Here is a 27,755-nt window from a genome sequence, read left to right as displayed (position 1 = left end):
ATGTAAGAGTGAACTGCCAAAAATCTCTAGGCACTTGAATCAACTGTCTTGAATTTATTATTTCAAAAAAAAAAAAAAATCAATAGAAGTTAAAACTAAGTACCTACAAAAATCAGTCCCTGAGTTACCAGGGATGTTTAGGCTGTAGATTTTAAGGTCAGCCCAGCCTCAACAACCAGGAGCTTCGCACTGCTACTGCACAGTGCTCACAGCAAGAGTGAATAACCCTGGGCAGGAGCCTGTGCCCCAGGGCAAGAACCAGCCCCTTCCAGCTTGGTGTCTGCACCAACTGCAGCCAACAGTGCAGACCAAAACCTGCAGCAGACCAGCCCTTGTGCATATTGCTCCCAGAGAAGGGCAGTCACTGTCAACAGCTTATGAATGAATTATTTCCTTGCTTAATTTTCCAATTAGTAACTTACCGTGTAAAACAATAACAGCAATTCCAAACAGTATTTCATGCACTTTCTAGCTAAAAACATTAGTAGCTGATGCTTACCTAAATTAATGTTGCACTAATAATGGAAACTACAGTATGACCTCTAAAACACAATGCTAAAGGCTAATGAGCATTTCTACTTGGATACATGGAAGGGATGAGGATGTGGTTGGATGCACTACAAACATCTACACACACTCTGTGGGAAAAAAGTTTAAAAAAACAAAATAAAATGAGGATTCACAGAAAGCACCGAGTTATCACCTTGAATCATACTGGGGGAGTGGAGAGGAATAGCTGCAAAATAATTTAGAAAGCAAATGGGAAAATTAATGTAAGATAATTAGAGGCAAGCAACAGAAAATATCAATAATAAGTGCAAAGAAAAAGTAACAATCAGAAAAATAACAAAAGCAACATGTTTGAAGGCCAGCTTTAGAAATTATTTGGCTTTTGCTTCACATATTGTCACATATATCATAAAATATGCTACACATGGAAAAAAAATCTGAAAGGGAGGGTTCATTTAATTAGTCAGCACAACTCTATAAGTTCTCTGGAAAATGCAGAAGCACAAGGAGAAAAGCATTTGCTGTTTATTCAGAGAATTTATTGCAACACAACTTCTTCATTAAATTCCAAAAACATGCTCCTGTGTGCCAGGGAAAACCAATTCTTGCTCTTTCCTAAAGCAGTTTATTTTCCACAGCATAATGTGTAAACATATGTGTGGCAGGATGCTTGAAAAGAGTATCAGTCCATGCCATCCATTGCACTGCTGTCAAAAATGAGTTCTGTGTGTACAGCAGGCTGGAGTAAACTATATACAGTTAATATAATTTAAACTACATATAATTAATATAATTTAAAATGCAGTAAACTTTAAATAATCTGATTTATTCCACTTGGCAAGACTGGATCCAGTATTTCTGAGTTTCTTCAATATTGGAAGGCAATGTGGCACACTCATTTCTTTTTTTTTCAGCTAAGAAAATGAAGGAGTTAAAGGGAACACAAAGAGACAACACCCACATTTGACTTTGGGAAAGCAGCAGGAGTAAGCTCACATCTGACAGCTGAAGGTCATTTTGGTGAGGGTCTCTACCCTTCCAGAGGCCTCAGATTCATGATGCATTTCAATGTACTGCTTACAATGGACCCTGTTCAAAATATATGCTGGCAAAACAACTTATCTGAACTCAAGAAGAAAAACATGAAACATTCTCTTGGCTTGAAAAAAGGAAAAACCAGAAGAGTTGAAATCACTGCCAACAATTTCTCCTTTCACTGATACATTGCTGGATCTCCACATCCTGCTCCCAGCATTCCCCTTCTGCCTGGGTGAGGAAATAAGAATAAACATTGATGCTTTCTCCTGACAGCGGGCAAATGGGGAAAGAGTGACCTGAGGCAGCAGTGCTGCTCCTGGCATGGCACAAGGGCAGCCCTGGGATGATGCAGATGGCCAAGAGCAGTAGGGTCAGAGCCTGGTCACATGGCCACCACAGCTGGGGACTGGAAGCCCCTGCCCCCAGCCACAGACAGAACTGGGGACAAGGACAGGGATGAAGCACCCCAAACAAGCAGAAAAGGATTGGCTGCTTAGGAAAAGACTGGCAGAAGAGATGTGAAAAGTCATTGTCCTCTGCATATCAGATGTGTGTACTGGAAGATCAGAAGGGAACATCTGTTGATTGCCTCTAGGTGAAGATAATGAGGAAAATCAAACAGGATATTATAATATGGGGCCACAACTGAAAAGTAAATAAGCAACCAGTGAGATCTGGGGTTTTTCCCTGACAAAGGAACTGAATCCTCAGGGCATCATTTCTGATAGATTTTCTATGTCAACTAAGAAATTTAATGGGCCAGAAAAGCCCTAGATGTTTGGAGAATATTTTGTTTATTCTCCTTTGGAGAACTATACATGTTTGGAGGATATCTGTCCTCTCCCTGCCATGCAGCCCCACAGTTTGCTCCCCTCTGGGCAGCAGCTTTACCACCTCTGCATTTGGGAGGGCCCATGTACCAAGGGAGCAGATCTTATGTGAAAGCCCCCTTGTCCACAGAACATATGTTTGGAGGGCAGGAACCACCGGTGAACATGCTGAAGACCTAAGGGCAGGCAAGTATTGTCCCAGAGGACTGGCAGGATGAAAACATCAGACCTATCTTCTATCAGGATGAAAAGAAACCAGGAAATTTTAGACCAATCAGTCTAACCCAAATTACCAGGAAATATTCAGGAATAAAGTATTTAATAATCACTCAATAAAGGCCTAAAGAATCAAGGTAATTAATCAAGATATTACACCTTTCCTACCACCAGGCTCAAAATAAAAACAAACCAAAAATATAAGTGGCAAGAGCAATTAACGCCAAATGAATTTGAATTCCTTCTTTGATGTGTGGAAGTACTGCCTAGGTACCTCAGCAGGGAATGGAGGTACAGAACAGAAAAGGTAAGTGCAGGATCACCTGAGAAGTCACCTCAAAAGAGATACCATCAGTGCTTTCCTGTTACACTGGAAGGGAACTTCAAGGGCATATTTCACTCTGCTGTCCTGGCACAGGTACCAGACTAAATGTCTTCACAATTTCAGCACAGAAAAAAGGTCTGAAAAGTCTTTGGAAAATAGAATCAGAATTAAAAGCTCTCTTGCTAAAAAATGGGAAAAGGGGCTGGAACCAGCAAACTGAAATTCCATAGAGACAAATGCAAACACAGGGGAGAAACCAAACATTTAAACACAACACCAGTAAAATTAACCAAACTTCAGGATTTCAAGCAAGAGCCAAGAAATTCTAGCAGATCACAAACATTCACCAGTAGAAATTGAAGTTACCAAAAGGATAACTCTCATTGTGGGACAGGTTAAGTGTGCTGTGTCAGACCAGGGAGGTGACACTCCTGGCTTACAAGCAGGCTCTCATCAAAGAGGGGAGAGCTCGGGCAGAGCAGCAGGAACGTGCTGGCATGGGGAAAGCACCACCGAGGAGGGTCAGGGACATTTTGGTCTAAAAGACAGGATTACATGTCTTCAGACATAGAAAACAATTGTTAAGAGACCAGTAAGATCTTTTTCTGCATGCCCACTAGGGATATGACAATGGATATCCACCATGGGTAAGAAATAGGCTGAGTCTGCAGCAATGAAATGTTAAGCTGACCATTAGGGGAAGAAATAGTAAAACAAAAGATAGTGGGCTCCTGAAGCTGGGGGCCTAGAGAATCTCTTATTTTTAGCAATTATTAGGACATTTGAGGCATAGCTTGGCTATATTTTATCCTACAGCAAAGGAAAGGGTTGGGCTACCAGCTCTCTGAGGTCCTTTCCAAAGCACCATTCCATAATAACCAACAGTCTTCAGCTTTTCATACTGCAATTCTTGACATTTTAAAACTGGCACTAACCATGTGCAGTGTTTTATCAGCTTGGGACCTAAAAAACCACTGTTGCATTGATCTGTTCAGCAGATGCAGGTGCAGATGTGCAGTGTGGGACTGTAGCTTTAGATTTGTGGGGCTTGCTGTATTGGAAATGAAATATTTTGGTATGTGCCACACCCATTTTAATGATAAGAATGTAATTAGTCACAAAATGGGGAAGTAAATTAAAGCTGATATGAAATTTTATGTCCTGATCTCAAAAACTAAACAAAAAATATTTACACTAGACAATCTAATAATATGCAAAGATTACTTACACATTCATTTGCAAATTTTTACAATATCCATTCAGACATCACTACTACTGCATTTAAATCAAGTCTGTGTGGCACTGTCAAGAAGCACCTAAATTATAGTGATGACTCATAAGTAAACAAATAGCACCACTAAAATCAAACTACAGATATTGGAGACTAGGCAGGAGCATGAAGTATAAATAAAATAAGAGCCCAAATTAAAGCCTACCATTTTTTCCTCTATGAAAGAACAGAAAACATAACATACTATCTCTGATTTCATATTTCAAATAATTTAATACAATGCAAACAAAATCATTTATGACACTAAAAGCAAAGCATAAGCAACAGAAAAAGCAAAACAGGACTCTTAAAGACAAGCCTGCATGATTACAATGTTTAGGCATTCAGAAAATTAAGTTCAGAAGCAAGTTTTTGGTTTGATATTCAAGAATTTAAACAGACTCCTGTTATTAAGCACTCTCCTTGAAGTCAGTGTGAATTTTGCCAGTGGCTTCAAGTGGAGCAGGAACAGACATGTTATCAGCCATTACAGCAGGCTCTATTCTGCAGCTAACAATACAGTTCCACATCTAAAGATAAAGGAAAACTGTTAAGTGACCTACCCAGAATGGATGGGACTGGAAACAAGGTTAACATTGTCCAAGGTGTCTGCAGCCCAGCTATAGTGCCTGAGAGAATCAGAATCAAACTCCCTTTGAAACGTCAGGTGCTTCAAAACAAAACAGATAAATTGAAAATAGAATTAACATTAGAAACACTTGCCTTAAATACAAGCTAATTAATATAATTGTGTTAAATTTAGATCTGGTCCTTTCCATTTAACAGTGCTGATACCTCCGGGGTTAAATTACTGGAAATCCTGTAACAGAAACATGAAATACACACACAAACCCTTGTCTCTTCAAACATTCTTTTCGCCCACTTTTTGCACTTCCTTCAGTTTCAAGAATGTCTCTCCCCAGTCTTTACTTACTTTAATGTGCCAGGTTAAAAAGACTGAAAAAAAAGGAATTACCATTTGCACTGCAGTCATACACCATATAGACAGGCAGGGTAATACCACCCCTCAGAGGATGCCATTAGATAGATCCGTATTCAAGCAGAACCTGGGAATAACTTCCTTGGGAATAACTTCCCTGGGAGTTTCAGTGAGGCTGTGAAGGCAGGAGGAGGTTGGTTTTACACAACCAACATGGGCACTGCTTTGTGGAGTGCCACTGCCCCTACTCATCTGGACAGAAATAGCTTTAACCCTGTGAGGCTATAATTAACTCCCTGAGGTGTGACTTGCTTCTCCTGCTGCCCACACACATGGACATTCACACATCCTGTGCCACACAACATCCCTCACACTGCAAATCCTCCTACTGGGCAGCAAAGCTATTCCAGCAAAATACTTGCTTTCCTTTGTTTTTCTTGTCTTAGGAAATTAAACCAACTAAACTTCAAATACTGTTTCCCCCTATTTCCAGGGTGATATGCAAGCATCTCCCCAGTTTAAGAAGCATCATCATAAATTACAGCAGCACAAGTAAGTAAAGAAGAAACACAGAATGTTCACCCAAGATGGTGTTTAAAATGTCAGTGTTTCCTGTAAGTAGGTTGTTTGCTGCTTAGAGGCAAATGCAGCTAGAGAGAGCAGCCTGTTTGGACTGAAACCTCACAGGCTGTTTTCAAATCAATTTCAATGGGTTCAAGTCAAACCAGAGCCAAGCACACGCTTCTAAAATCTTATTATTCCCACCTGGGTTTTTTTATATGCTGACACATGCTGGTAGTGGAAATTAATTGTTTTGAAAAGAAATATGAGCATTAGAAGTAAATCTGGCAAATTCAGTCATAAACACACAAAAGTAATTCTCTTGAGAAGCTTCCACAAGATAAGCAGGCAGATAGCTGCTGTGTTGCTGGCCAGAATGTGCAACACTCCCATCACTCCGGGGTTTCCAAAAATCTGCACTCTTTAGGCATTTCTTTCATTAGAAATGAGGTTTCCTTCCCAGGTTTCCTTCCAAAAACTATTGACACTGTAATTTACTGCTCTTTGACAGAAACCCCTGCAGAGTGCAGCTTTGCTCTGTCACTCCTGGCTCGGTGCCTCCTCCTTTCTCTAGCTCAAGGCTTCTATGAAGGATCTTTTGTTAAACTCTGTGCTGTAACAGATGTACTTGAGGCCTGACAGTTCAAGCACAGACAACAACAATAGAAGGCAAACTTACATATGCTAAACAGCAAAATACACCATCAGACATAAAAGGTAAAATGAATGCTGTCAAAACAATGACAATTAAGCATCCAAAGTGGACTTAATTAGCGCCATTTGAAATATGTGTTGTAATTTAGTTTAATGAAGACAGTTTTCTTAGTCTTTCCAATAAGATACTAAGGATTCTCCAACATTTCCTGGAGAGCCTATGGTTCAGGCAGGAAAGCCAACACTGTGGGTTTCTGCTATTACAAGTGATTTGTACGAGCTCACACTGAGCACGCTATTACTTTTGATAGCAAACAGTGTAAGATTCACATAGGTTGTCGCAGGCACTGTAAAAATTTAGATAAACAAAAATAAATTTATTGTTTTGCTCAGTGTTAGACTTTATCATTAAAACTAGGTTAAAGCAAAGAAACACAAGAAATGGGGCAAAAGGAAAAACACAATTTGGTGACTGTCCCTGAAAGGTCTGCTAAGCTGCACAGAGTCACTGCATTGAGGACACACATCAACAAATAAATGTGGGGTCAGGTTTCCTGTAACAGATGAAAAATGCTTATGTTCCCTTAGCAGTGGGATATGGAAAGCTAAACACAGAGCCATATAAATTCCCAGGAAATAGCATCAGTCCAAAATAATCTGTGCTAGACAGAGGTGCTCCTGCACCCATGGATGTGCTCTAGGTTTGCCTACACACCTGGGTGGGGCTCCGCAGTCCAGCTCCATGTCCTGAGACATGGTCTGTACACCGGGTGACTGGGTTTCTTAAAGCATTCCTTTCTGACCAAGTGCAATCAAACAGATCTTTTGGACATATGTAGAGCAAGCAAAAGCCCAAAGTCTGCAGTTAATAATTTTGGTGGAGAAAGGGAGTAGGAAAAGCTGATAGCTGGACCCACTCATCTTACACACAGCACACATCTGTGAATCTCATTTTTTCAGCCTGTTGAGGTGCTGGATTTTCCATGCAGGCAAAAAAAAAAAAAGAAAAAAAAAATTTCCTGTGTAAGTTGGAATATAAGCAGTCCAGAAGATAGTACATTGTCAGTGACATTAAATCACAGGATCCATTCTGTGTTTGGTCAGGTCCCAGTGTTCCCTCCCTGGACTGAGGGAGATTAAAAATGCATTGCTAAAGGGTGTGGCAGCCTTAGATGCAAATGTGTGTATAAAAATACTGAGGGTTCTGCTGGCAAGGATCCTGCTGGTTGCATAACTGAATATCCAGGCTGCGTAATATCAAAGTTCAGCAAACAGAAAAATTTATGCTTCCTCCCAGATGAATTTATCCAGACTGAAGTGATTCAGCAAGCTGTTATTTAATGGACAGCCCAAGTCATCCTGCCTTTGGCTGATTAAATTCAGAGGCTGATGTAAATTATTCCATGGAGAAGTCATTTGGATTTAGTCTGAGTTGCTGCATCCAAGGTAACACGCCAGAACACAGAAATTTTAACTTTGCTCCAGCCAGGTTATGAGGTACAGTGTGGCCTGGATTCAGAGTTCCCTGTGAACAGGGTCAGCAATAAACCACCAAATGCAAACAATGGAGAATATCATGACTTCTAAAGAATTATTAGAAACTCTTCTCTAACACTCCATGTGCTATGCTGGCAGTTAGGTTCAGTAAAGAATGGTTTCAAATCTTCTTCATTTGACTCTTTCCAATCTCCCAAGTCTACCAGGGATCCTGGGGAAAGGTGATGGAATCTGCTATTTTAAGCAGACCAAGAGGCTGGCAAATGTTCCTTACTCTTTTACATACTGGTGTTTGTGATAAAATTAATTCCCAATAAGTGACTCTTCTGCTGCCATGAACTCCAGACAGATCTGAACTGTACAAAAGGAGAGGAAATGGCATACACAGACAGGCAATGGATCACTCTGCTACAAAGTAGTGTGATTCCCATAATAGCTTTAACTCCTCTCAGTTCCCAGATAGACTTTCAGAATATTGGTTTCAAACCACAAAGATCTTGGTTCCTGCAAATCTCATTGGTGGAACACAAATTGGTGCTTTTTTCCCCCGTGCTTTCTACTGCCATATCAGAGATTATCTAGGAGCCCATTAATGTACAGAGGGCTGAGAAAGAGGGGCAGGGATATTCTCCATCTCCCCAAATGCACTTCTCCTGCTTCAGTCAAAAGCTAGGGCTGGGCTGGGCAGAAAACCACAGGAATTCGAGAGGATGGATATATTTTTGTCAGGACATAGAGGTTTGGAGAAGTCATGGCAGAAAGTTTTAGCTGGGCCCCCTTTCTCATGAAGATACTTTGTTGCTTTCATGTTTGTTTTGCACAGAATCATGGCTTTACCAACCTCTCAAGACAGGACTGATATTTTTTCCCAGTACCACATTCTTTGAAAGTTGCTAAGCACAGAGCTGGCTTTAAGCCTTGTTATGCGCACCCTAGCTGCTCAATCCATGCCATCTGCTTTAATGGGAATCACAAACATAGCCAGAATCATAAAATGATGCAATGTATTCTCAGACTGAAGAGTCTTCCTCTCCTCTGAAATTTACATCATATCAAGAACACTTAATGAAGTCTAAGTATTAGAAGGTGTCAAAGCAGCTTTAGGTGCTCAGCCCTGACTTAGAATTTCCAGTGCCAGTAGCTGCAAATTTTGTTTTATGATTTCAAACCAAACAAAACCACAAAATCACTACTTATGCAAGCTTTGGAAACTCTCCTGAGATGGCTGTTGCAATTTAAGGGTATTGGAGGTTTACAGCATTTCACTTAAAAGTAACAATCAGTAACAATCTAATAATAAACATTCTGTTGCTAAAGAGAACCCAATTTCTGCCATTCTCATAATACTACCAGAACAGTGTGTAAAAGCTGTAGTAAAACTGGATGGCTTATCCCACAACAGAATTTACAGACTAATACAATCAAGTTTTAAAATGTACAAGTCCTACTCTGTGAACCCTTTTCCCCATGAAAATATCCTCTGAGATCAATAACCCCCCAGTGCAAGAATGCTCTGTGAAAACAGCAGCAGAAAAGCTCTGTTTCATTACAATCCACCTTATGCTCTTCCAGGGCATAAACAACAGTTCCACTCCACAGTCCCTTCCAAGTAAGGATTTTTACATTAACTTTTATGCAGCTTCCTAGCAGGTCTTTGACTTCTGTGTATCCAGAAACTTTTGAGTAATTCAGTTAGATTTGGAAATCTGAAGCAAGTCCGCCAAGGAAAATGCTGGGGAACTTACAAACAAAGCATAATGTTTTCAATCATCCCCAGCTTCTGGAAAGACCTTCCCACGCTATCATCAGGTCAAAAGATGCTGCTTTTGTTGCATTAGTCATTGCACAAGTGTTTGGAAGATATATAAACTGAAGAGTCTATACTAGCTTAATCTTTACAAGGCCAAATTCTTCCCAGGAGTGAAAAAACAAGGACAGCAGTTTTTAACTTTGCTCCAGCCAGGTTATGAGGTACAGTGTGGCCTGGATTCAGAGTCCCCTCCATGTGGACAGAGCAGGCAAAGTAATTCCCAGTCTGTGCAGTACAAAGGTTGCTTAGTGTAAAACTCGTTGCTCCCAGCTTATCAAAGCACTCTGAAGACACACGTAACAGGAGCCTCGCAGGAGCACCCACTCACCTCAGCCAATAACACTCAGAGACATAATGGTCCTTCAAAGACTCTTTTGGTTTGGGACCCCACCACCTGGCCCTTGCAGGATCAAAGCCAGAAAATGGCAACCCCACCATCTCTTGTTGACAACTCCTTTCCTGTCCCTCTCCACCAGCTAAGAGAGCAGCCAGAGCCTCTGGAAGCACAGCTGAGGCCTCCACAATGCAATGCCCTGCACAAATGAAGCACAGCTACCCAGCAGCAGGGACATACAGCACATACCTGGTCCTTGGCTGGCACCAGCAGCTCCTCAATCATCATGCTGTCCCGGGCATAGGAGCTCCTGTTGAGCGTGTAGGACCTATCCGAACTGAAGGAGCGGAGGCTGTTGTATTTACCAGTTATCATAGAAAGTGCGGGTGACAATGAGGTGAACAGAAAATAAAAACAAAAAAATTAATACATGCAACTTCCAGGGATAGCATCAAATGGCAAAATATACATCATCTGTGAAATAAATACAAGGAGGAAAATGGAATAAGAAGTATTTGGCTATAGTTAAATATTCCCTTCCCTACAATATGCATAAGCAAAATCTCAGCAGATGCTTACTGCTTTGGCAGTAATGTTGTGGCTTTAGAATAAACCTAGAGAGGGGTATGCAAGTATTTAGATGCACTTTGATAAATATCTCCATGCCCTAAGCCTGAAGGCGACCCACGGGGGGGGGGGGGGGGGGGGGTGCAGGTCCCAGGGGAGCTGTGGGTAGGTCACAGTGCCTGCCCACAGAGCTCAGGTTGCTGAGGCAGGTTTAACTTAGAGCAAGTTTTATGTGATGTCATTCCTTTTGTGGCTGAACCACTTCTGACAATGTTACAAACACCATAGTTATCCCTATAGTTAGAAAGGAAAGGATAATAAGTTTGAAATGAAAGGAGAAATAAATTTGCTTAATGACAACTAAGTACAGATTCTGGTGTTTGGGAATCATTTTGGGCATGTTAAACTATTCAGAAATAACTATGATCACTCTTAACGTGTTGCAATTAAACCAACGTAGGAGTGTTTTACATTTAGCCCTGGAAGGTACATTATGGTATGTGCTAAAAACATGCTGCAGGCCTAGACATGCTTGCTACGTGACAAAAAATAAAGTAGTAAAAAACGTGAATTAATACGAAGCAACATCCACCAACATATTACACTTTTGAACTAGCAACACTTTTCACACTCAGAACTCTACAACATGTTTCATGCATTTAGTAGTTGCTAATTGAATTTCTCTAATCCCTTAGCACAGGTTCTCTTCTTGTGCAGGAAGCAGAACTGGGATTTTAATTACACACTGTAGGCATATGTTAAGCAGACTTTTACATGATAAAGGGCATAAAGAACTTAAGTTATATTTGTTATAACAGAGGGATACTCTCTAGGGCTGAACCCCCCTGCTCCCCAAAATAAAAGCATGTCACTTTCCAATGCTAAATAAAATGAAGATGAGCAATGGCAGCAGCAGAAAGATGAGAGAGATGTAACACGATGCCATGCCTTCTTACCTGACTTTTGGACTAAAGCAATTTACATTGGAAAAAAAACAGGAGAAATAGAAAGCAAAGAATCAGACAGGAAAAGCAAGATGTTATGGCTGGATGGCTTATATATTTAATGTGTTCATTTCTTAATGTTACACTCAGAATCAGCAGTAAGATACATCCACAGAATACTTTTTTTTGCTAAATTAAATACTTCACAGAAAAAAACCACTGTATTTGTCTCCTCTGAGCATAACATGGGCAACGCAAAAAATGAGCTACACAGCAACAAATAGTAATGGCACTGCTAAAACCAGAAGCATGGGAATATTAGAGTCCTCTCAAAGAAAAGATAACATGGGGTTGAACCTCAGATTTCCCTAACAGATGGTGACTGTGGAATCTGCTCTCCCACCTGCAAGAAGAGAGCTGTGAGGGGTGGAAGGTGTCAGGTAAATCAGTGTGGGGCTCTGCACACAGAGGTGTTCCCTCTGCATCCCCAGTGCCCTGCTCCAGCCCTGAGCACAGTGGCAGGGCTGTGTGATCACCCTGCTCACACCAGACTGGAAAGCAGCATGTCAGCTTTGTTAATTCAGTTTACTATGACATGAGATTCTCCCTTCAAATCTAATTTGCTGATTTTCTGGCTAATGGACTACTTAAAGCATCTTGGCATTTCTCATGAACGTATTATCTCATAAATACTTATTAACTTCCCTAAAAATTGTAAATCAAGCACAACATGGCTGGGGACTACTAAAGAGCAAATTTCCACTGCATGCTTGCACTTCTAATGTGGCCATAAGAAACAAGACTGAAGGGTAGACATCTAAGCTTTACCTTGTGGGAGTTGCCATTTGCTGTTAGACAATGAACTCACTTTTTAAAACAGATCTTTAAACTACAGCATAGGAAAAAGCCCTCAGGGCTCCAGCTTATGAGGTTTAATTATTAGCTTCAGTACAATTCAACTGTCAGTAACTACACTGCAAATCCACAACTATGGAAGCAATCTCTGCTCACACAGTTTTAACTGTTTTGAGCAACACACACTGAAGGCTTTAGCAACATTCAAAAAATAAAATCTAAAATGTTGATCTGGAAATACCTGCATTGAAATTAACATGAGTCAGACAACACATTATGTTACAATGTTTTATCAGGTTCACAGGAATTTTGGCCTGTTTTTAGTAACATGTAATCCCTGTCAAAATAAATCCTCCAACAAAGTTAGGGGAAACTTGCGGGTTTTTTTCTTTTTTTATTTTAGGAGGGAGGAGCATTTTTTTTAATGTTGTCTTTCTCAGTTGGATTACTCACTAGCACCTTTAAAGAAATAAAAGCACCAAATAGCAAAATGATTTGTCATTCAGTTTTTCTGGCATTTACATTATTCAGCAAAACACACCCATTAAGGAGCCCTCTACTGTGAGCAGCAGTCTGACCAGTAGTAGCCAAAAGAAACCAGGCTTTGCTGGCTGCTCTGGATCAGTTTCTAGAGCAGCTGAAGACTGCTAGCAAAGAGGTACCCTGGAGGTGTTCAGAGCATGAACAGAGACCAGAAAAAGTGAATAGCTAATTTATGTGTATCATTGCCATAAGAAGCCAACATGAATAAAGAATATGAAATAAAACTGCAATGAACATATGCTTCAAAGGATGTACACCCCCTCTAGTTCACTTCAAAACAGACTCCAGAGCTGTGTGGAAGAGAGCTCTTGGTTTGTAAGAACTTGTTCCTGTGGTGACACATGAACACGAGAAGCAGCAAATACAGTACCTGGCGGAGCGGGCTCCCAGGCTGAAGCCCATGTATCCTTCAGCAGGCAGAGAATCATCTCCCAGCTCTTTCAGATCTTGGGGTCCGAGGTACTTGTCTGTATCGCCTGTCATTGCATCCTCACCTGCCGGTACAAGAGCCAGGCTGGAATCAGAGCTACACGTAGGGTAGATGTTTGTGCGCTTAGTAAGTCATAACGCCCTTCCCTGCTCGCCAATAAGGAATCAATCCAGTCACCCCCACTTTCCCTAAGGCTCTTTCCACATTGGATGTTAATTATCCACCCTCTGAGTGTGCCTGAGAAAATTATTTTATTGGGGAACAAACGAAAGAAGCAAAATTCCACCTTGACGTAAACCCAATAAAGTTATACGAGGGATGACTTTTGCCCAGTCGTCTCAGCAAGCCAAAGAGTTCCTCCGTACTTTGCATCATTGCGCTCACTTTTGCTTTCCTTATGGAATAAAAGAAAAAAGCCCGAGCCGACAAAGTTGGATCATTCCGTGGGAGGAGAAAAAACCCCAACAAAACAACAATCCAATCGACAAAACCCAACCAACCCCCGGCTGTGAGAGCTTGTTTGTCCACCAGTCCTGAAAAGTGCCGCAAGCTTGAATAGAGCTAGCTGAGGAGGGAAGGAAGAGGCCCGCCTTCCACCTTAGGTATTTCTCAGTACCTTTGGAAGTTTGAATGTAAGACGGGAATTTTTAAAATTAATTTATATTTTTTTAAATGATCCGCTCCGCAGTGCCAGGCGGGTGTGCGAAGATGAGCGCTGCCCGACCCCCGCTCTGCCCCAGCCCCATCCCCGCGGTGCGGGACAAAGCCGGGCCCGCCGGGACACGTGGGACGCGGCCATCCGCACGGAAGGAGATCCTTAGCTGGTTTGTCCAAAAGAAAAAAAACAAACCCAAGAGGAAGCAAAGTTAGATGTAGGGAGAGGCGGGCAGGCGCCACAAAGGGTTAACGGAGCAGCTGCCCGGCGGGGAGCATTTGCATGCCATTACATCATGCAAACCTACATTCCTGCATTGACAGAGCACGTCCAAAATATGCCTTTTGCGGTGCTTGGGTCCCCCCCGCCCCCCGCCCCGTTCCCACAACAGCGCGGAGCTGAGAGCGCTCCCCGCAAACTCATGGCTTGCCGATATTCACTCTGCTCCTTTGTTGTGAACGCGTTTTAGGTGTGTTACGTTTAAATTGCACAACAGAGAGGTTTAACAACAAGCGTGATCCCGAAGGTAAGTGACTCCCGAGCCCAGACTCACGTTTCCCGCTTTCATTCAAGGAGTTTAGACTAGTTTCCATTCACTAAACTCAGGAAACCACAGGCGAGCTCTGGTTTTAAACTAACAATCAAGTCTAAAAATACCCTTTCAGCTACTGCTTCCAAACGGCAAACAAACAGACCAACTTTCTCCTCCAGCCCAGCGACAACCAGCATTTTAAGCAGCAGTTAAAAAGCTAAAATGTCCACAATACACCGTAAAGCATTCAAAAACCCGAAATAGAAACATTATACATCAAGTGAAACTTTAAAAAGTCTTACTGTTTTGGAAAGCCATTTTCACCAGCCTGGTCTATAAGATTTTTTTCCCCTGGTGTTTCCAAGAATTCTTATTAGTCCTATTAGTCCTTAAGCAGTGATTTAGACTTAATCTCCAAACCAGCACAAGCAAACTAATCCCTGTGGGTCATATTCGCTTTCCACACAACAACTGAGATCTTCTTAACATCTTGATCTCTTCGTATGTATTTTACAACATGTGCATCTTTGTCCTCTCAACTCAGTTCTTTGCAAATATGAAACAAAACGAAAAGTAGTAAGTTAAAAAAAAATTAAAATCCCTTTTTAATCACTCTGCAGACATCCCTTTAAAGCTTCTGCTGATTGGATTACAGCCTCCCCTGGCAAGCCTCTTGAATGGTGACATAAATGCAGGCACTCCAGTTATTTGTATGTAAATAGGGGTGCTGCGAGGGTGTAGTTTTTCTGTAACTTGATGCCGGGGCTGCGCAGGGAGCGCGGGGCTGCGGGGAAGGCGCTGCCTCCGCCCGCCCTCCCGGCCGGGGCCGGCGCCTCCCCCCGGGGCAGGGAGCCCAGGAGCCCACCCTCGGCACAGCCCGCTGCCCCGGGGGCTGGGGGAGCCCACCCTCGGCACACCCCCTCCCTCGGCGTGGGGGGCTGCTGGCCAGGGAGGAAACCGGACCGAAGCTTGGGAGTCGAGGAAGCGGCACGGGGAGGGCGAGAGATCGGGCAACTTTCAGCAACTACCAAATGAGCCACTAAATTCGGAAACTTCTGCCCTTGCAATACCTGAAGACAAGGGCTTCGCCACTCTAAGGAGCGGAGGAGGCATTTTCTCTAAGAGCATCGTTTGTCAAAGGCAAGGAGAATGACCAAAAAAACCCCATTCAGTCGAGCTGTAAAATACATCAGATGTTATCCTGCTCTGCAGCTAATCCAGCCGGGGCAGGATTACTCTGATGAAATGCTCTCATCAAAAGAAAAGCTGCATCTAGGAGTGGTAATTTCAAAGAATTCCACACATTGTTCTGTGATCGTGGGAGGCTGGGGCAAAATGGGTGGTGCACGTTTCAGCAATCCCACACTGTTTAATTAGGTGCTGCAGCCTAATCCTCTGCGCTTCAGGTAACACTGGGCACCGTGTTTGCTCTCAGCACACGGAATTCCTGCGGAGAAGGTCCCAGGGAAGAGTGAAGACAAAACTCTGAACACAAACAATAGAGAAATGCCCACCAATGAGGCACCGATGACAAAACACCAACAGATACCCCTCTGCTTTGCTGCCTTTGCCATCCTTCCCTTCGTAATAGGCTGCACGTTAAAGAAAGGTGATGTCCCTGCTAGCAGTGGGCAAACACAGGTATCACAAGTAGAGGAAACAGCTCAAAGTCCAGGGAAAAACAGTGACAGTGGGTCAAAGCAAGGGCCCATCAGTTCTAGTGCACTCTGTCTCAGACAGCAGCCACATTTCACAGCAGAAGTACTCCAGGACATTTTTCTAGCTGGCACTGACTTGAGCACGTTTTCTAAACCTGAAAGAGGTTTGTACAGTCATGAACACGTTTTTGTTGGGTTTTTTTTTTTTCCTTTTTAAATTCTTCCAGGTTACACTTTGAACCCGTGTAGATTTTTTATGCTCCCCACCAAGGACCTCGTGCAAGGAGTCATAAAAGTCAACTAGCTCCTGCAGGAGGAGCAACCCTTTCAAGCTGGATCTGCCTCTTGTGGTTTCACTGATGCCCCATATTTTTAGACTTCTGGAGAGCAGCAAGCACTGCTGCTCACTTTGCCACCCATTATATGTTCCAGCCTATCCCTCACCCAGTTTGTTTGGTTTTATTTTCTGGGATAGAAGGTGCTGCTGTTTTTAGTCTTTTCTCCCCAAGAATATTTTTCTTACCTCTTATCATCTTTCTCATCCCAAGTTTTCCCTGTTTTTCTGGTCCCCCAGCATGTCTCCTACATCTGGAAATTTCAGGAGCACAGGGTAGGTGCTCTTTTTAGAGGCCAGTGAGAAATATAGGCTCCCTGGCAGCAGGAGAGAAGGCATCATGTGGCTTGGGAAAAGTCCCAGACAAAATTTAATCATAGGCTGGGATCCAGATGAGCAGTTGTCATTTGGCTCTGCTAAAGATACCTGAGAATTTTGCCACTCCTTCATCACAGCCTGTCCAGAGCTGTCTTGATGGCAGAAGAGGTAGAGCCACAGGGAAAAGGAGAATGTTTCAAGCTGTAGCCAAGGTTTTGGTTTCACAAAGTATGGAGAACAGCCAATACCAAACCACTGAAACTTTTATGAACCTGTGAAATTTTATGGAGCCAAAGAAACTCTGAAAACTAGCTTAAAAATATAATAAATCAACCCCTCCCAAAATGACCAGTAACAGATTTTCATGCATGGTGATGTTCTGACCTGTCTTAAATGCACTTAAACTTCTGTATCCTAGCACCTACTCAGGGATCAGGCAGTGTGCATTCATGTTCTGTTATAACATCTGTCTAATCTTCCAGGGATTGATTAGCATGATACTTATTCTTACTGAGGCAGGCATCTCCATTAAATTGGTTTAAAACTGTGTCCTGGCTTACACCCAGAAGTTTGTTATCAGCTGAAGTCCAAATAAAAAAATAAATTGAAAAGCTCAAGAATAACTGGTTTTTGATAATGTCTAAACTCTCCACACCTGATTGGGTTTATGGATTGAATTTTCTTTTTTTGCCCTTCACTGCTCACAATCTCTCCTCTTGGTATCAGCTCCCACGGCTTGCTGTCCCTTCCCCTCGGGGCCAGCAGCAGCAGCTTCAGGGAGAGCTGCAGTGACAGTGCTCATGGCAGGGTTGTGGCAGGCACAGCAGGGCTCCAGCTCCCTGCACCAGATTAAGGCTCCTGCAGCTGCCCAGAGGGATGCTGAGAGGATGAGCATGGCTGCAGAGCAGGGGATTCCTTCCAGGCCTCCTGCAGACAACTGGAGTGGAGCTTTACCACAGTTGAGCCCTGCTCCCCACCAGCCCCATGGCATGGGCACAGGGCTGGGACTCCCAGCTGCAAGGGGAGCCAGCTCGCAGCTGGAGATGGTGAGAGGAAAGTCCCAGTTCTCCCACTCTCAGGTTTACATTTGTAGGATTTGCAATCTCTTCAAAAATTAAAGCACAGCACACGCTCAGCGTGCATTAGAATTGCTCTTCTACAAACTCTCTGCTGTGTATGAAGGTGAGCCCTCATTTCTTTTCCCCACAGAATCATGCTCACATCTTCCAAAAAAACACCATTTCTTTTTTTTGCGGTGTAGCTGTTTCCCAACACTTAACCTCATTTGGGCAGACTTGCCAGAACAGTCTAGGAAAAAGAATAAAAAAATCTCTCTTCTCAACCAGTTTGACTCCAAACCAAACTGTCCTCAGCAGGGAAGAGAAATTACACAATTCCCATGTAAATACTTATTTAGTGGGCACAGCAAGACATAAAACACAAGGAAATGGTTTCCTGACATTTGTCCCCGAGCTCTGAGTCTCTACTTTCCAAGTCTTCAATTTCTCTTATGACAGAAACCTTGAGGGTTGTGGCTCATCGAGAAGCCATTCAACAAGTCTGTCTCACAGAAGAGTTCTGGCTGATGATATGAACACCAGCCAAGCCAGGGAGAGCTTGGATTTGTTTGCTAAATTTGTGCCTTTCTCCCACTTGGAAATCAGCTCCCTGGCTCAGAGATTTGTTAGAGTGCCTTAGCATCTTGAACAGATTTGTTTCGACTGGTGTGAGTGGATGCATTGTATATAAATACCCCACTAACACTGAGTGATGGGCATCGCTGAGTTGTCTTTACAGATCTGCAAATCAGGGAAGAGACGCAAGCCAGTGGTTATCACTTCAAAGCCTGCAGTTTATCACAAGGCTTGCAAAGCTCCTGTTTTCTGATTTGTGAGCTCCCTTTCAGCCTGGGTTTGAATAAGACCCTGTCTCAGTGTCACAGAATGGCCTGGGTTTTAAGGCACCTTAAAGATCATCTTGTTTCAACTCTGCTGCCACGGACAGGGACACCTTCCACTAGACCAGGCTGCTCAAAGCCATGTCCAGCCTGGCCTTGGACACTTTCAGGGATGGAGCACCTACATCTTCACTGGGACACCTGCTCTAACTCCTCACCACCCTCAAAGTGAAGAATTTCTTCCTAATTTTGAATATAAACCTACCCTCTTTCAGCTTAAATCCACTCCGCTTATCCTGTCAGAACATGCCTTTGTAAAAAGTCCCTCTCAAACGTTCCCATAGGTCCCATTTACGTACTGGAAGGTGCTCTAAGACCTCCCTGGAACCCTCTCCAGGATGAACAACCCCAAGTCCCTCAGCCTGGCTTCACAGGAGAGGTACTCCAGCCCTCTGATAATCTTTGTGGTGGCCTCTTCTGGATTTGCTGCAACAGCTCCATGTCCTTCTCACACTTGGGAACCCAGAGCTGGATGCAGCACTCCAGGTGGGGTCTGGTGAGAGCTGCCCATGGTGCTGTGGATGCAGCCCAGGACAGAGCTGGACATTTCTGGGCTGCAAGTGCACATTGCCAGGTCATGTTGAGCTTCCGTATATAAATACCAAACAGCCGACAGCCTCAAGTCCTTCTCCTCAGGGCTGTTCCCAATCCATTCTCCACCCAGCCTGTATTTATGCTTGGGATTGTCCCAGTCTGGATGCACTTTGCCTTGCTGAGCATTATCAGTTTCACATGGCCCCACCTCTCCAGCCTGTCAGGTCCCTCTGGGTGGCATTCCTTCCCTCCAGCATGTCAACCACACCACACAGCAAACCTGCAGAGGGTGCACTGATCCCACTGTCCACACTGCCAACAAAACTGTGAAATGGCACCAGCTCCAATACCAATCCCTGAGGAATGGCACAAATCACTGGTCTCCCCTTAGACACCGAGTCTTTGAACACAACTCTGAGTGCCCCATCCAGCCAATTCCTTAGCCACAGAGCTGTCCATCCGAACTCTCTCTCCAGTTTAGACACAAGGATGCAGAGCAGGACTGTTTATGTACAAATGACTCTCTCAAAACATGGGTGCAGAATACAGTCTGCAGTATGCAAGGAACCAATTGTACTGCCTGCATTCCTAAGTGTTGGTTTGGTCTTTGTAGTACTGAGAGTTAGTGACTAGAAAAAACCTCCATAGATTTGGCTTTCAAAAGGATCCCATACGTTACAACTGACATCTTTAGCTCCAGCACCCAGGCTCCCCACGGGGTGTTTCTGGTTTGCACCTTGCTGTGCAGAGGGACACAGCAATTCCTGCCCTGCTCACTCACACTGTTATGCATCAGTGTTCCTGTCAGCTGAAACAATGCAGTGCTTTGAGCAGGACAATGGCCCAGGAGAGCTATTTGGGAAACATGTATGTATGGTAAGAACATGATCCATTTGGAACTGCACAATGACAGATGGGGAACAAACCAAAAGCCTCAATGCATGAATTAAACAAGAGCTGCACACAAAGAACTGAAATATCTTTTACACCTTGCTGCTTGAATGCTATGAAAATTAGAAGTAAATACATCAATAGGGATGAGGAAAGAGAGATTGACTAAAGAAAAACAAGAAAATTGAACAGTCATTTGTTTTTGAAAAAACCAAGAACTTTGTTCTTTCTGCCATTGACTTTGATGATCAGAAATTTCTTTCAAAGTGTTTTGATATTTTACCCTCTTGTCCAGTATTTCATTTTTCAGTTAAAACAATAAAACATTTATTCACTTTATAGAAGCAGCAACAAAATTATTATTCCAGGAAAGTGAAGGTAATTTGATCAAAAAATCATAAGAAATTCAGAAAAAAAGTTAGAGGATTATCAGCAACAGCTCAAAGAATTTTTGAAAGCGCTCTTAATTGTAAAGCAGAAGTTATTGTTAGTGGGATAATAGGAAAATTATCTGAAAGGATTAGTTTTCAGATAGATGAAATAAAAGGAAGAGGATTAAGCTAAATATCAGTGCAATACAAAAATGCACAAATACCTTCTTCAACATCTGATAAATATTCAGCATCACTGAGTATTTCAGGGGCATTGGCTTTACGAACTGCATGATTTAAATAAACAAAATCATTAAAAAAAAGCACATACAATTGATGTGTCAACAAAAATCAATGTACAACAATAACAGATGTGCAATGACCATATCCAACTAATAATGTGTGTTAGTCTTGGGTTTTTTAAAAGAACATTTCTTACAACCACAAAGAGTGAAAAAAAATTTGAAATTATTATTACCTTCATCATCAGACATATCAAGAACTTCATTCATGGTTTCTGGTACATTCATTTTGTGCTTTTCTGTAACAGTCTGTAATAGAAAAAAAAAGTAATTTTAGAATGCAGGCATAATTTTTCTCAAAATTCTATTTATTTTTAAAATTAAATGCAAGATAAGATTTTTATCTGCAGTTAGAAAAACAACACAATTTTTAGCTCTTTATTCAGTTTCTATTTTAAAGATGCATTGAACTATAAATTAAAACTACTACAGAAACAGGCAATATTGTACTTGTTTTTTAAACTATGTTCATATTGTCATAGCAGAAAAACCACGAGTGGAAAGCTTAGATGATGATATCAAAAGCAGAATCACATTTACTGAAATGAACATCATTTTAGAGGGTTTAATAAGAACTCCAGGTAATCATCTAAATTTTGAGCAAGGAATATGTCATCTTGAAAAAAACCAAACCTTCTGAGGGTAGTATTCCTCCTTTGACACCAGAAGAATTCTGCAATTCGGCAGCAGCTGAATCTATGTGAATTTTTTTCGGAGGTGCCTCAGCATGAATTGTGTGTTTTTCCCACAAATGAGAACAATTGTAACCACATGCAGGCTAAATGATACCCCTGAAGGCTTTGTGCATGAAAGACACTCAGAAGTGGTTGCATGGTTTTTATCCCAATGTTTATATTGATTCAGATTCAAAGACCAATATAAAGAAAAAGAAAAGCAGGAAAATAAAGTTCTGAATGCACCTGAAATCTGTTCCTAGAGAATACTGGTATCCTAAGAATGACATACACATGTACTTTTTACTTTTCCAGCACAACCACTGCTAGAGGTTGGGGTCAGACAAGAGCTTCTGCAGAGATACCATTCAAGGAGTGCAGGGGAATTAAAAATAAAACCAACCAAACCAAAACAAAACCACCAAAAAACCCAAACAAACAAACAAACAAAGAAAAAAACCAAAAAAAACCCACCAAAAAATCCCACCAAACGTAACCTCAAACAAAAACCCACTCCCATTTTTATGGGGATTTTAGATTGTATTTTTTTAACCATGTTTACTTCTCACACTTCATATGCAAACAAGAAATCATTATAAAGCTTGGGAGGGCAAAACAGCCTTTCCATTTTCACTTATTTTAAAAGATTTAAGTTTTTCTCTGGCCTTATGAGCACTCACTTGGCATTTCATGTTTTTTAGGCTACTGCTATTATTTGATATGGGCAGAAGAGCTCCTCCATGCTCAAACATCACAAAACCTACAAAAATCCTCATGCAACCCATTTTGTGGGAATTACTTACACAGCTTTATAACACATTGTTAAACCAGCAAAATCACTGGACTTTTTTTCCAGGTCCTACTAGACTTTTTTTTTTTAATTGGTGTTTGAGTATAAATTATAGTAAAATTAGCTATGTTCATACCTGATGCCTTTAAATTTAGCTTTGGGAGTTGTTTAGCCACAAGCCTCAAAATCTAAGTCTCAGCAGCCAAACTGAATTTTTAAAACCCTCAATTGTAAACCAGATTTCACATCTAGACTTCCAAGGTCTCAAAATTACACACTGATAAGTAGCATATTCTGATTTTCATGGAAATAATTTCTGGGCTTCTCTTGAGAGCAGGTATTTGAGTTTGCATAGATCTTTCAGCACCTAACATTTCCTCCAGCACAATTCAGAGCTTGACCCACCATCTCTCTACTGTTCATCTACAGAAGATAAATGGTCAGTCACTTTAAGCAGGACAAACATTCCCAGCTTCTTGGTTTTGAAAGCCAAGAACAGCCTTGTGATATTGAGAGATTTTAGTATAAATATATGGTTTTCCTACAACTATCTAATTAAACAGATAGTTAGGTACTCATTCAAGTTTTGCTATCCCATACAATATTTTCCATCAATTTTTTTTGTGTGGAAAAATGTTTTGTAATCTTTCTAAAGAGAAATTTATTCCTGAGAAAACATAGAGAAAATGTGTAAGGAAAAAAAAAACCAGCATTACTTTCTAGCATATTCCTTTACATCATATTGTTCTGAAATTTATCTTTTGTATAGTGGGTTTTCTGTAAACTACTGAAACTACAGCAAGGAAAGTCATAGGAAGAAAAGGTGCATGCAGTAACAGAACTAAAATCTGCCTGTCATCCCAAAAGCTCATCATATTGCAACCACCTGCTTGCACAGAGACCACACAAAGGGGCAATGACAAAACATGGAACACACACAGTAGCTGTTTTCCACCCTTGGTATGTCTAAAAACACATCCATGTGCATTTTATCTTTTTAATCAGAAAAAGAAAAATAGTTGCTGAAAGCCAATATTCTGAATTTAGGTTCTTCAGACCCAATTCAGGCTTCATTACGATGGTAATGCATGGAGGTACCTTGCCTCAGAAAACTTCTTCAGAGAGCAATTTGGCAAAACATTAATGAACAAAAGATCCTTCTGAGAAATATTTTGGATTCCGTGAATGTTTCTGACAGCAGGTAATGTTTGACCATGGCTAGTCCCTTCAATGTCTCCTGGCTACTGCTTCCTGAGAGGCAGGACACACAAGCTGGAGTTCTCATCCACATCAGGGAATGGGTGTTTGGGGTTGCAGGGGCTGGCTGTGGCTGCTTGCAGAATACAGCCTTTCACCATCCTCTGGAAGGGGCCAGAAACCACACACTGAGGAGCTTTCAAGTAAATTCCAACCATTTTTTTAATATTAGAATGGGTTCTCTTAGGTCAAATTCAAGCCATTAAGCATCAGATCTGCAGCTTCTGTTTACACAAGCCTGTAGGAACTTCTTTTCAGCTGCAAAATTGTTTCCAAACAACAAGATGCGTGGACAATCATTGTGCGGAGAAACAGTGCAGTTGTGACCAGTCCTTTACACTGGCCATTTTCTGTTCAGCTGCTGCTCTTTCAGTGCACATCCTCACTGTGTCCACTACTTTAAAAATAGCTTATATTTCACCTAATATAAACTTTATACTGCTAAAAAGAAATAGGTGACTGGAATTTTGGTAGTCACGTAACTACACAAAGTTTAGTTATAGTCATACTCTGGCTTTGGAAAAATTCTTCCATTCCCTACTGAAGTGAGCTGTACTTACAATTGTAGTCATGGTCTCCTCTGTCACCACCTTCAGTGTGTCAACAACTGAAATGTAGCCAAGTCGCTTAGCAATGGCGAGGGCAGTATTTCCATTCTAGCAATTGAAACATTTGTAACACAAGTTGAATGTTAGCAAGGGGAAATGTAAGAACTGCTGGTTAATTACAGAAGAATGTAAAATGAAATAAAAAATTGTTTACGTTTTCTGATGGAAATAAATATTTGGGTAGTAGGATATATAAGTGGGATGAAATGGGACGAAAATGAGGAGGCTTTCAGATGTTTGTTGTTCTCGTTCTGGGAGAGATGATGGTACAGAGGATGTGGTGGTGATGGAAACAGGCTTCCTCTGCTCTTTTCCTGTCCCACCAGGCCCATTTTCCAGGCCAGCACTTACCACAGTGAGCTCGTTGGGCGCGGCGCCGTGCTGGAGCAGGACGTTGATGATGTGGGTGTGCCCCTGCTGCGCCGCCTGGTGCAGTGGCGTGTACCCGTTCTGCAGGCACAGGGAGAGAGAAAATGCAAGGCTGAGGTGGGCACAGCACAGCACACACAGCAGGGCAGCCCCAAGGGAGAGCTGGGACGGACACTCACCTTCGTTTTGGCGTTGACTTTTGCAGAATGCTGCAGAAGGAAGTTCACGATTTTTATGTTTCCGTAGTGGCAGCCAACATGCAAAGGAGTGTATCCCATCTAGAATGAACATCAGCAGTTAGTAAAGGGGGATATCACACACGTGCCCTGATTTTAAAAAAAAAAAAGAAAAAAAAGCAAACAGGCATGAAAAATCCCATTAAGCTTTATTTCTTTGGACTAGTTGAAAAATCCTCCAGCCTTGGAATAAAGACTTCTCATGAAAGTCACCTAAAGTGCTCAATGAGCACTTCCACCAGCTCCCTCAGTGCCTTCAAGGGGATCCCATATGAACCCACAGACATGTGTGTCTCCCTCTAGGTGGTGTTGCAGATTGCTGACCATTTCCCTTGGACTATGGAGTTGTTCACACAAGGTTACCTAATTTTAGTTGTATTAATACAGGCTAGGAGATGGTAGCTGTAACAGTTACTTTAAATTTGTGTGTGCCATTCATTTCCAGTTAATGATATACCCTTTGCCATCTAAAGAAACTACTAACTTTGATAACCAGGATGAGTTAATCAGTGCCAGAAACAGCACCGAACTGAAATTCCATTGGCATCAGCAGAATGAAACTTTCTGCTGACTCATGTGAACATTGGATGAGACGCCAAATTACTACAAGGAACTTTTCCTGCACAGAATAATAGCCCACAGCGGTAAGACCTGGAGCAGTAGCTTAAATGTAATCATGAACTGAACACATGGACCTCATCTTACAGATATTGTTAGTCTAGGGTTGGCCAAATAACTTCCTGTTCCTAGGAGTGCCTGGAGTCTGACTCTCTGACAGGGCTCCCTGGGCTGTCCAGAGCCTTGATTCTTCAGCAGAATGATGACTCACAGTCATGTACCTCAAACACAGCTTCTACAGCCCCTGCCTCTACATGGGTCAAAGACAAACTCAGATTAAAGGATGGCCAAGCTCTCAAAACAGTTCAAAAACAGTTAAAAAATAAGGCTGTGAGACCTTGTCCTACAAAATCTTAATTCCTTTCTCCCTCTTCAATATACAGGCCTCCTAACATGACCAGCAAGGTCAAAAAAAAAAGTCAGCATAAAACCAACCGGAGAGATGAAATCCAAAGTCAAGGACCACCTGCCAAGAACCCCCTGCAAATAACCCTAAAACATTAAAATCTGGAGCATATCAGAGAGCCAAGACCAGCTGATCTCAGCTTTCCCTTTGAAGTGATCTGTAAAGGCTCCTCTCCAGCCTGTAACAATGAATACTGTAAAAGGATCTCTCAAACCCTCCACATTTACTGCAGTGCAATGACAGTTTCCTTCTAGACATGGTACACACAGAGACTTACACGTGGTGCCCACAAAAATGGCTGGAGGAGCAATTACTGATGCTCCTTGTCACTCCTGTCGAGCCTGCTGTTTAAATCAGAGACTAAGTGAAAGCTTTTCCTCCTTCTCCTCCCATTTAACAGTGGAAACCATGACATTACCAGGGTCACAATTCAGCCGAATCTGAAAGAAGCCTCCTCTGAAGCTCTGGTTGTGTGCGGCAGCTGGAGGGGTGTGCGCTGAAAAGCAGCACCTGCCAAGGGCACCACAGGTGTCCCCAGCAGCCATGTGGGCACCTGCTGAGCCTGGTGGCAAAGCACCAGTCCCCTGCCTGAGGTCCTTGGAGGGTCCTGGGAGCTCGCTTTTAAGTTTGCTGTAGCCTGTGGTCACCTCGTTGTCAGGTCCTGTTTGGCCAGCAGTCGCTGACAGCAGAGGGACAGAGATGTGACACTGTGCCACGGCTGGCTGGCCCTCGGCACCCAGCACAGAACATCTTCCTGTTCCCAGCCAGCAGCACAGGTAGGGAGGGGATGGCCAAAGTAAAACTGGTAAGCAAAATGCCCTCTCAGTGCCTGAAACCTGGGGAGGATATCCTTAACTTCTCAGTGAGAGCTCAGGTTCCTGCACTCAGCTCCTTCCAGCTCAGGAAGGAACAGCAATTGTATCCCAAGATCCCCACGTGAACCAAGGTGTTCTACTGACTGCTCTGAAACACTCCAACTGGCAGATACTGCAATTACACAATTAAATTAACAATAAAAGTAGCAATTCTCAAGGCTACTTGAGCTTGCTACTTTCATTGTCTATAGAAAGGTGCCTGGGAGGCTGAAATATTTTGCTTTGAAAGATATTAATAATTAACCCACCCACGAACAGACAAAACCCCAAAACAACAAAAACCCCATTAAAAAAACCCCAAAAACCAAAAGCAGAAACAGAATAACAAAATCCAGCTCATAATTATATAAATTTTTGCACAGCCATTCAGGCTTAGTTATAATTACTGGCAAAGCACTAAGGGATTTAGGAGGCTGCCTAACATTGAAAAAGTTACTTCCAAGAAAACCAGGGCTTTTGTTTAACACAGCTCTAACAGATATCACCTTCTGGCTGTCTTAAAGAATGAGCAGCACCAGGGGAGTTAGCAGCTGGGAAGGGTTTATCAAAAGCTACAAGTATAAGTGCCAAGAAAAAAGAAAATCAGAAATACTGAACTTTTCATTTCCAATGGAACACAAAGAATCCCTTATTCTCTTGCCCTTCAATTTTTACTTTTGAGGGGAATTATCACAAGTCTTGTATATCATGTCAGTGAATTACTTTCATATCCTCCACTGGCAATAACCATAAATCGTAACAGCTTGAATTACTGCATCTTTCTAGTCATGCTGACTCTCAAGCTGCTCAGTTTTTGTTTTTCTGCTGTAAATGTCAGACAATGAAGCTACAGCATTGTTGTTTACAGGGCTAGAAATTGCTTTAGATCCAAAGATCACAAAGGCCTGACTGAATGAAACAGGCAAACCTAGGTGTACACAGAGACACTTCCCTGCCTTGCTCAATCAGGACCTAACATGTAGCATACCTTGCAAAGGCTCATTATTGCATATTATCAGGCTGGAAATTTCCACAGAAACTTCTTGATAACAACTGAGCACGCACAA

General features: G+C 42.2%; 1 protein-coding gene across 1 annotated transcript in view; it reads right to left on the bottom strand.

Annotated features, from left to right (window-relative positions):
- Positions 1-27,755, bottom strand: part of ANK3 (ankyrin 3) — a gene marked incomplete at its 5' end in the record, with an annotated part of 192,118 nt that overhangs the window by 58,289 nt on the left and 106,074 nt on the right. The window contains 8 exons of the mRNA XM_084210661.1: positions 4,753-4,859; positions 10,235-10,337; positions 13,265-13,388; positions 20,799-20,861; positions 21,053-21,125; positions 24,158-24,253; positions 24,557-24,655; positions 24,754-24,852. Of these exons, the coding sequence (XP_084066787.1) occupies positions 4,753-4,859; positions 10,235-10,337; positions 13,265-13,388; positions 20,799-20,861; positions 21,053-21,125; positions 24,158-24,253; positions 24,557-24,655; positions 24,754-24,852 (764 nt within the window). The remainder of the gene's footprint in view (positions 1-4,752; positions 4,860-10,234; positions 10,338-13,264; positions 13,389-20,798; positions 20,862-21,052; positions 21,126-24,157; positions 24,254-24,556; positions 24,656-24,753; positions 24,853-27,755) is intronic.

The sequence above is a fragment of the Fringilla coelebs genome, assembly GCF_963513975.1.
Source record: "Fringilla coelebs genome assembly, chromosome: 8".
NCBI classification, from domain to species: Eukaryota; Metazoa; Chordata; class Aves; order Passeriformes; family Fringillidae; genus Fringilla; species Fringilla coelebs.
Note: the sequence above shows the minus strand (reverse complement) of the source record. Positions and strands in the feature narration are given on the sequence as shown.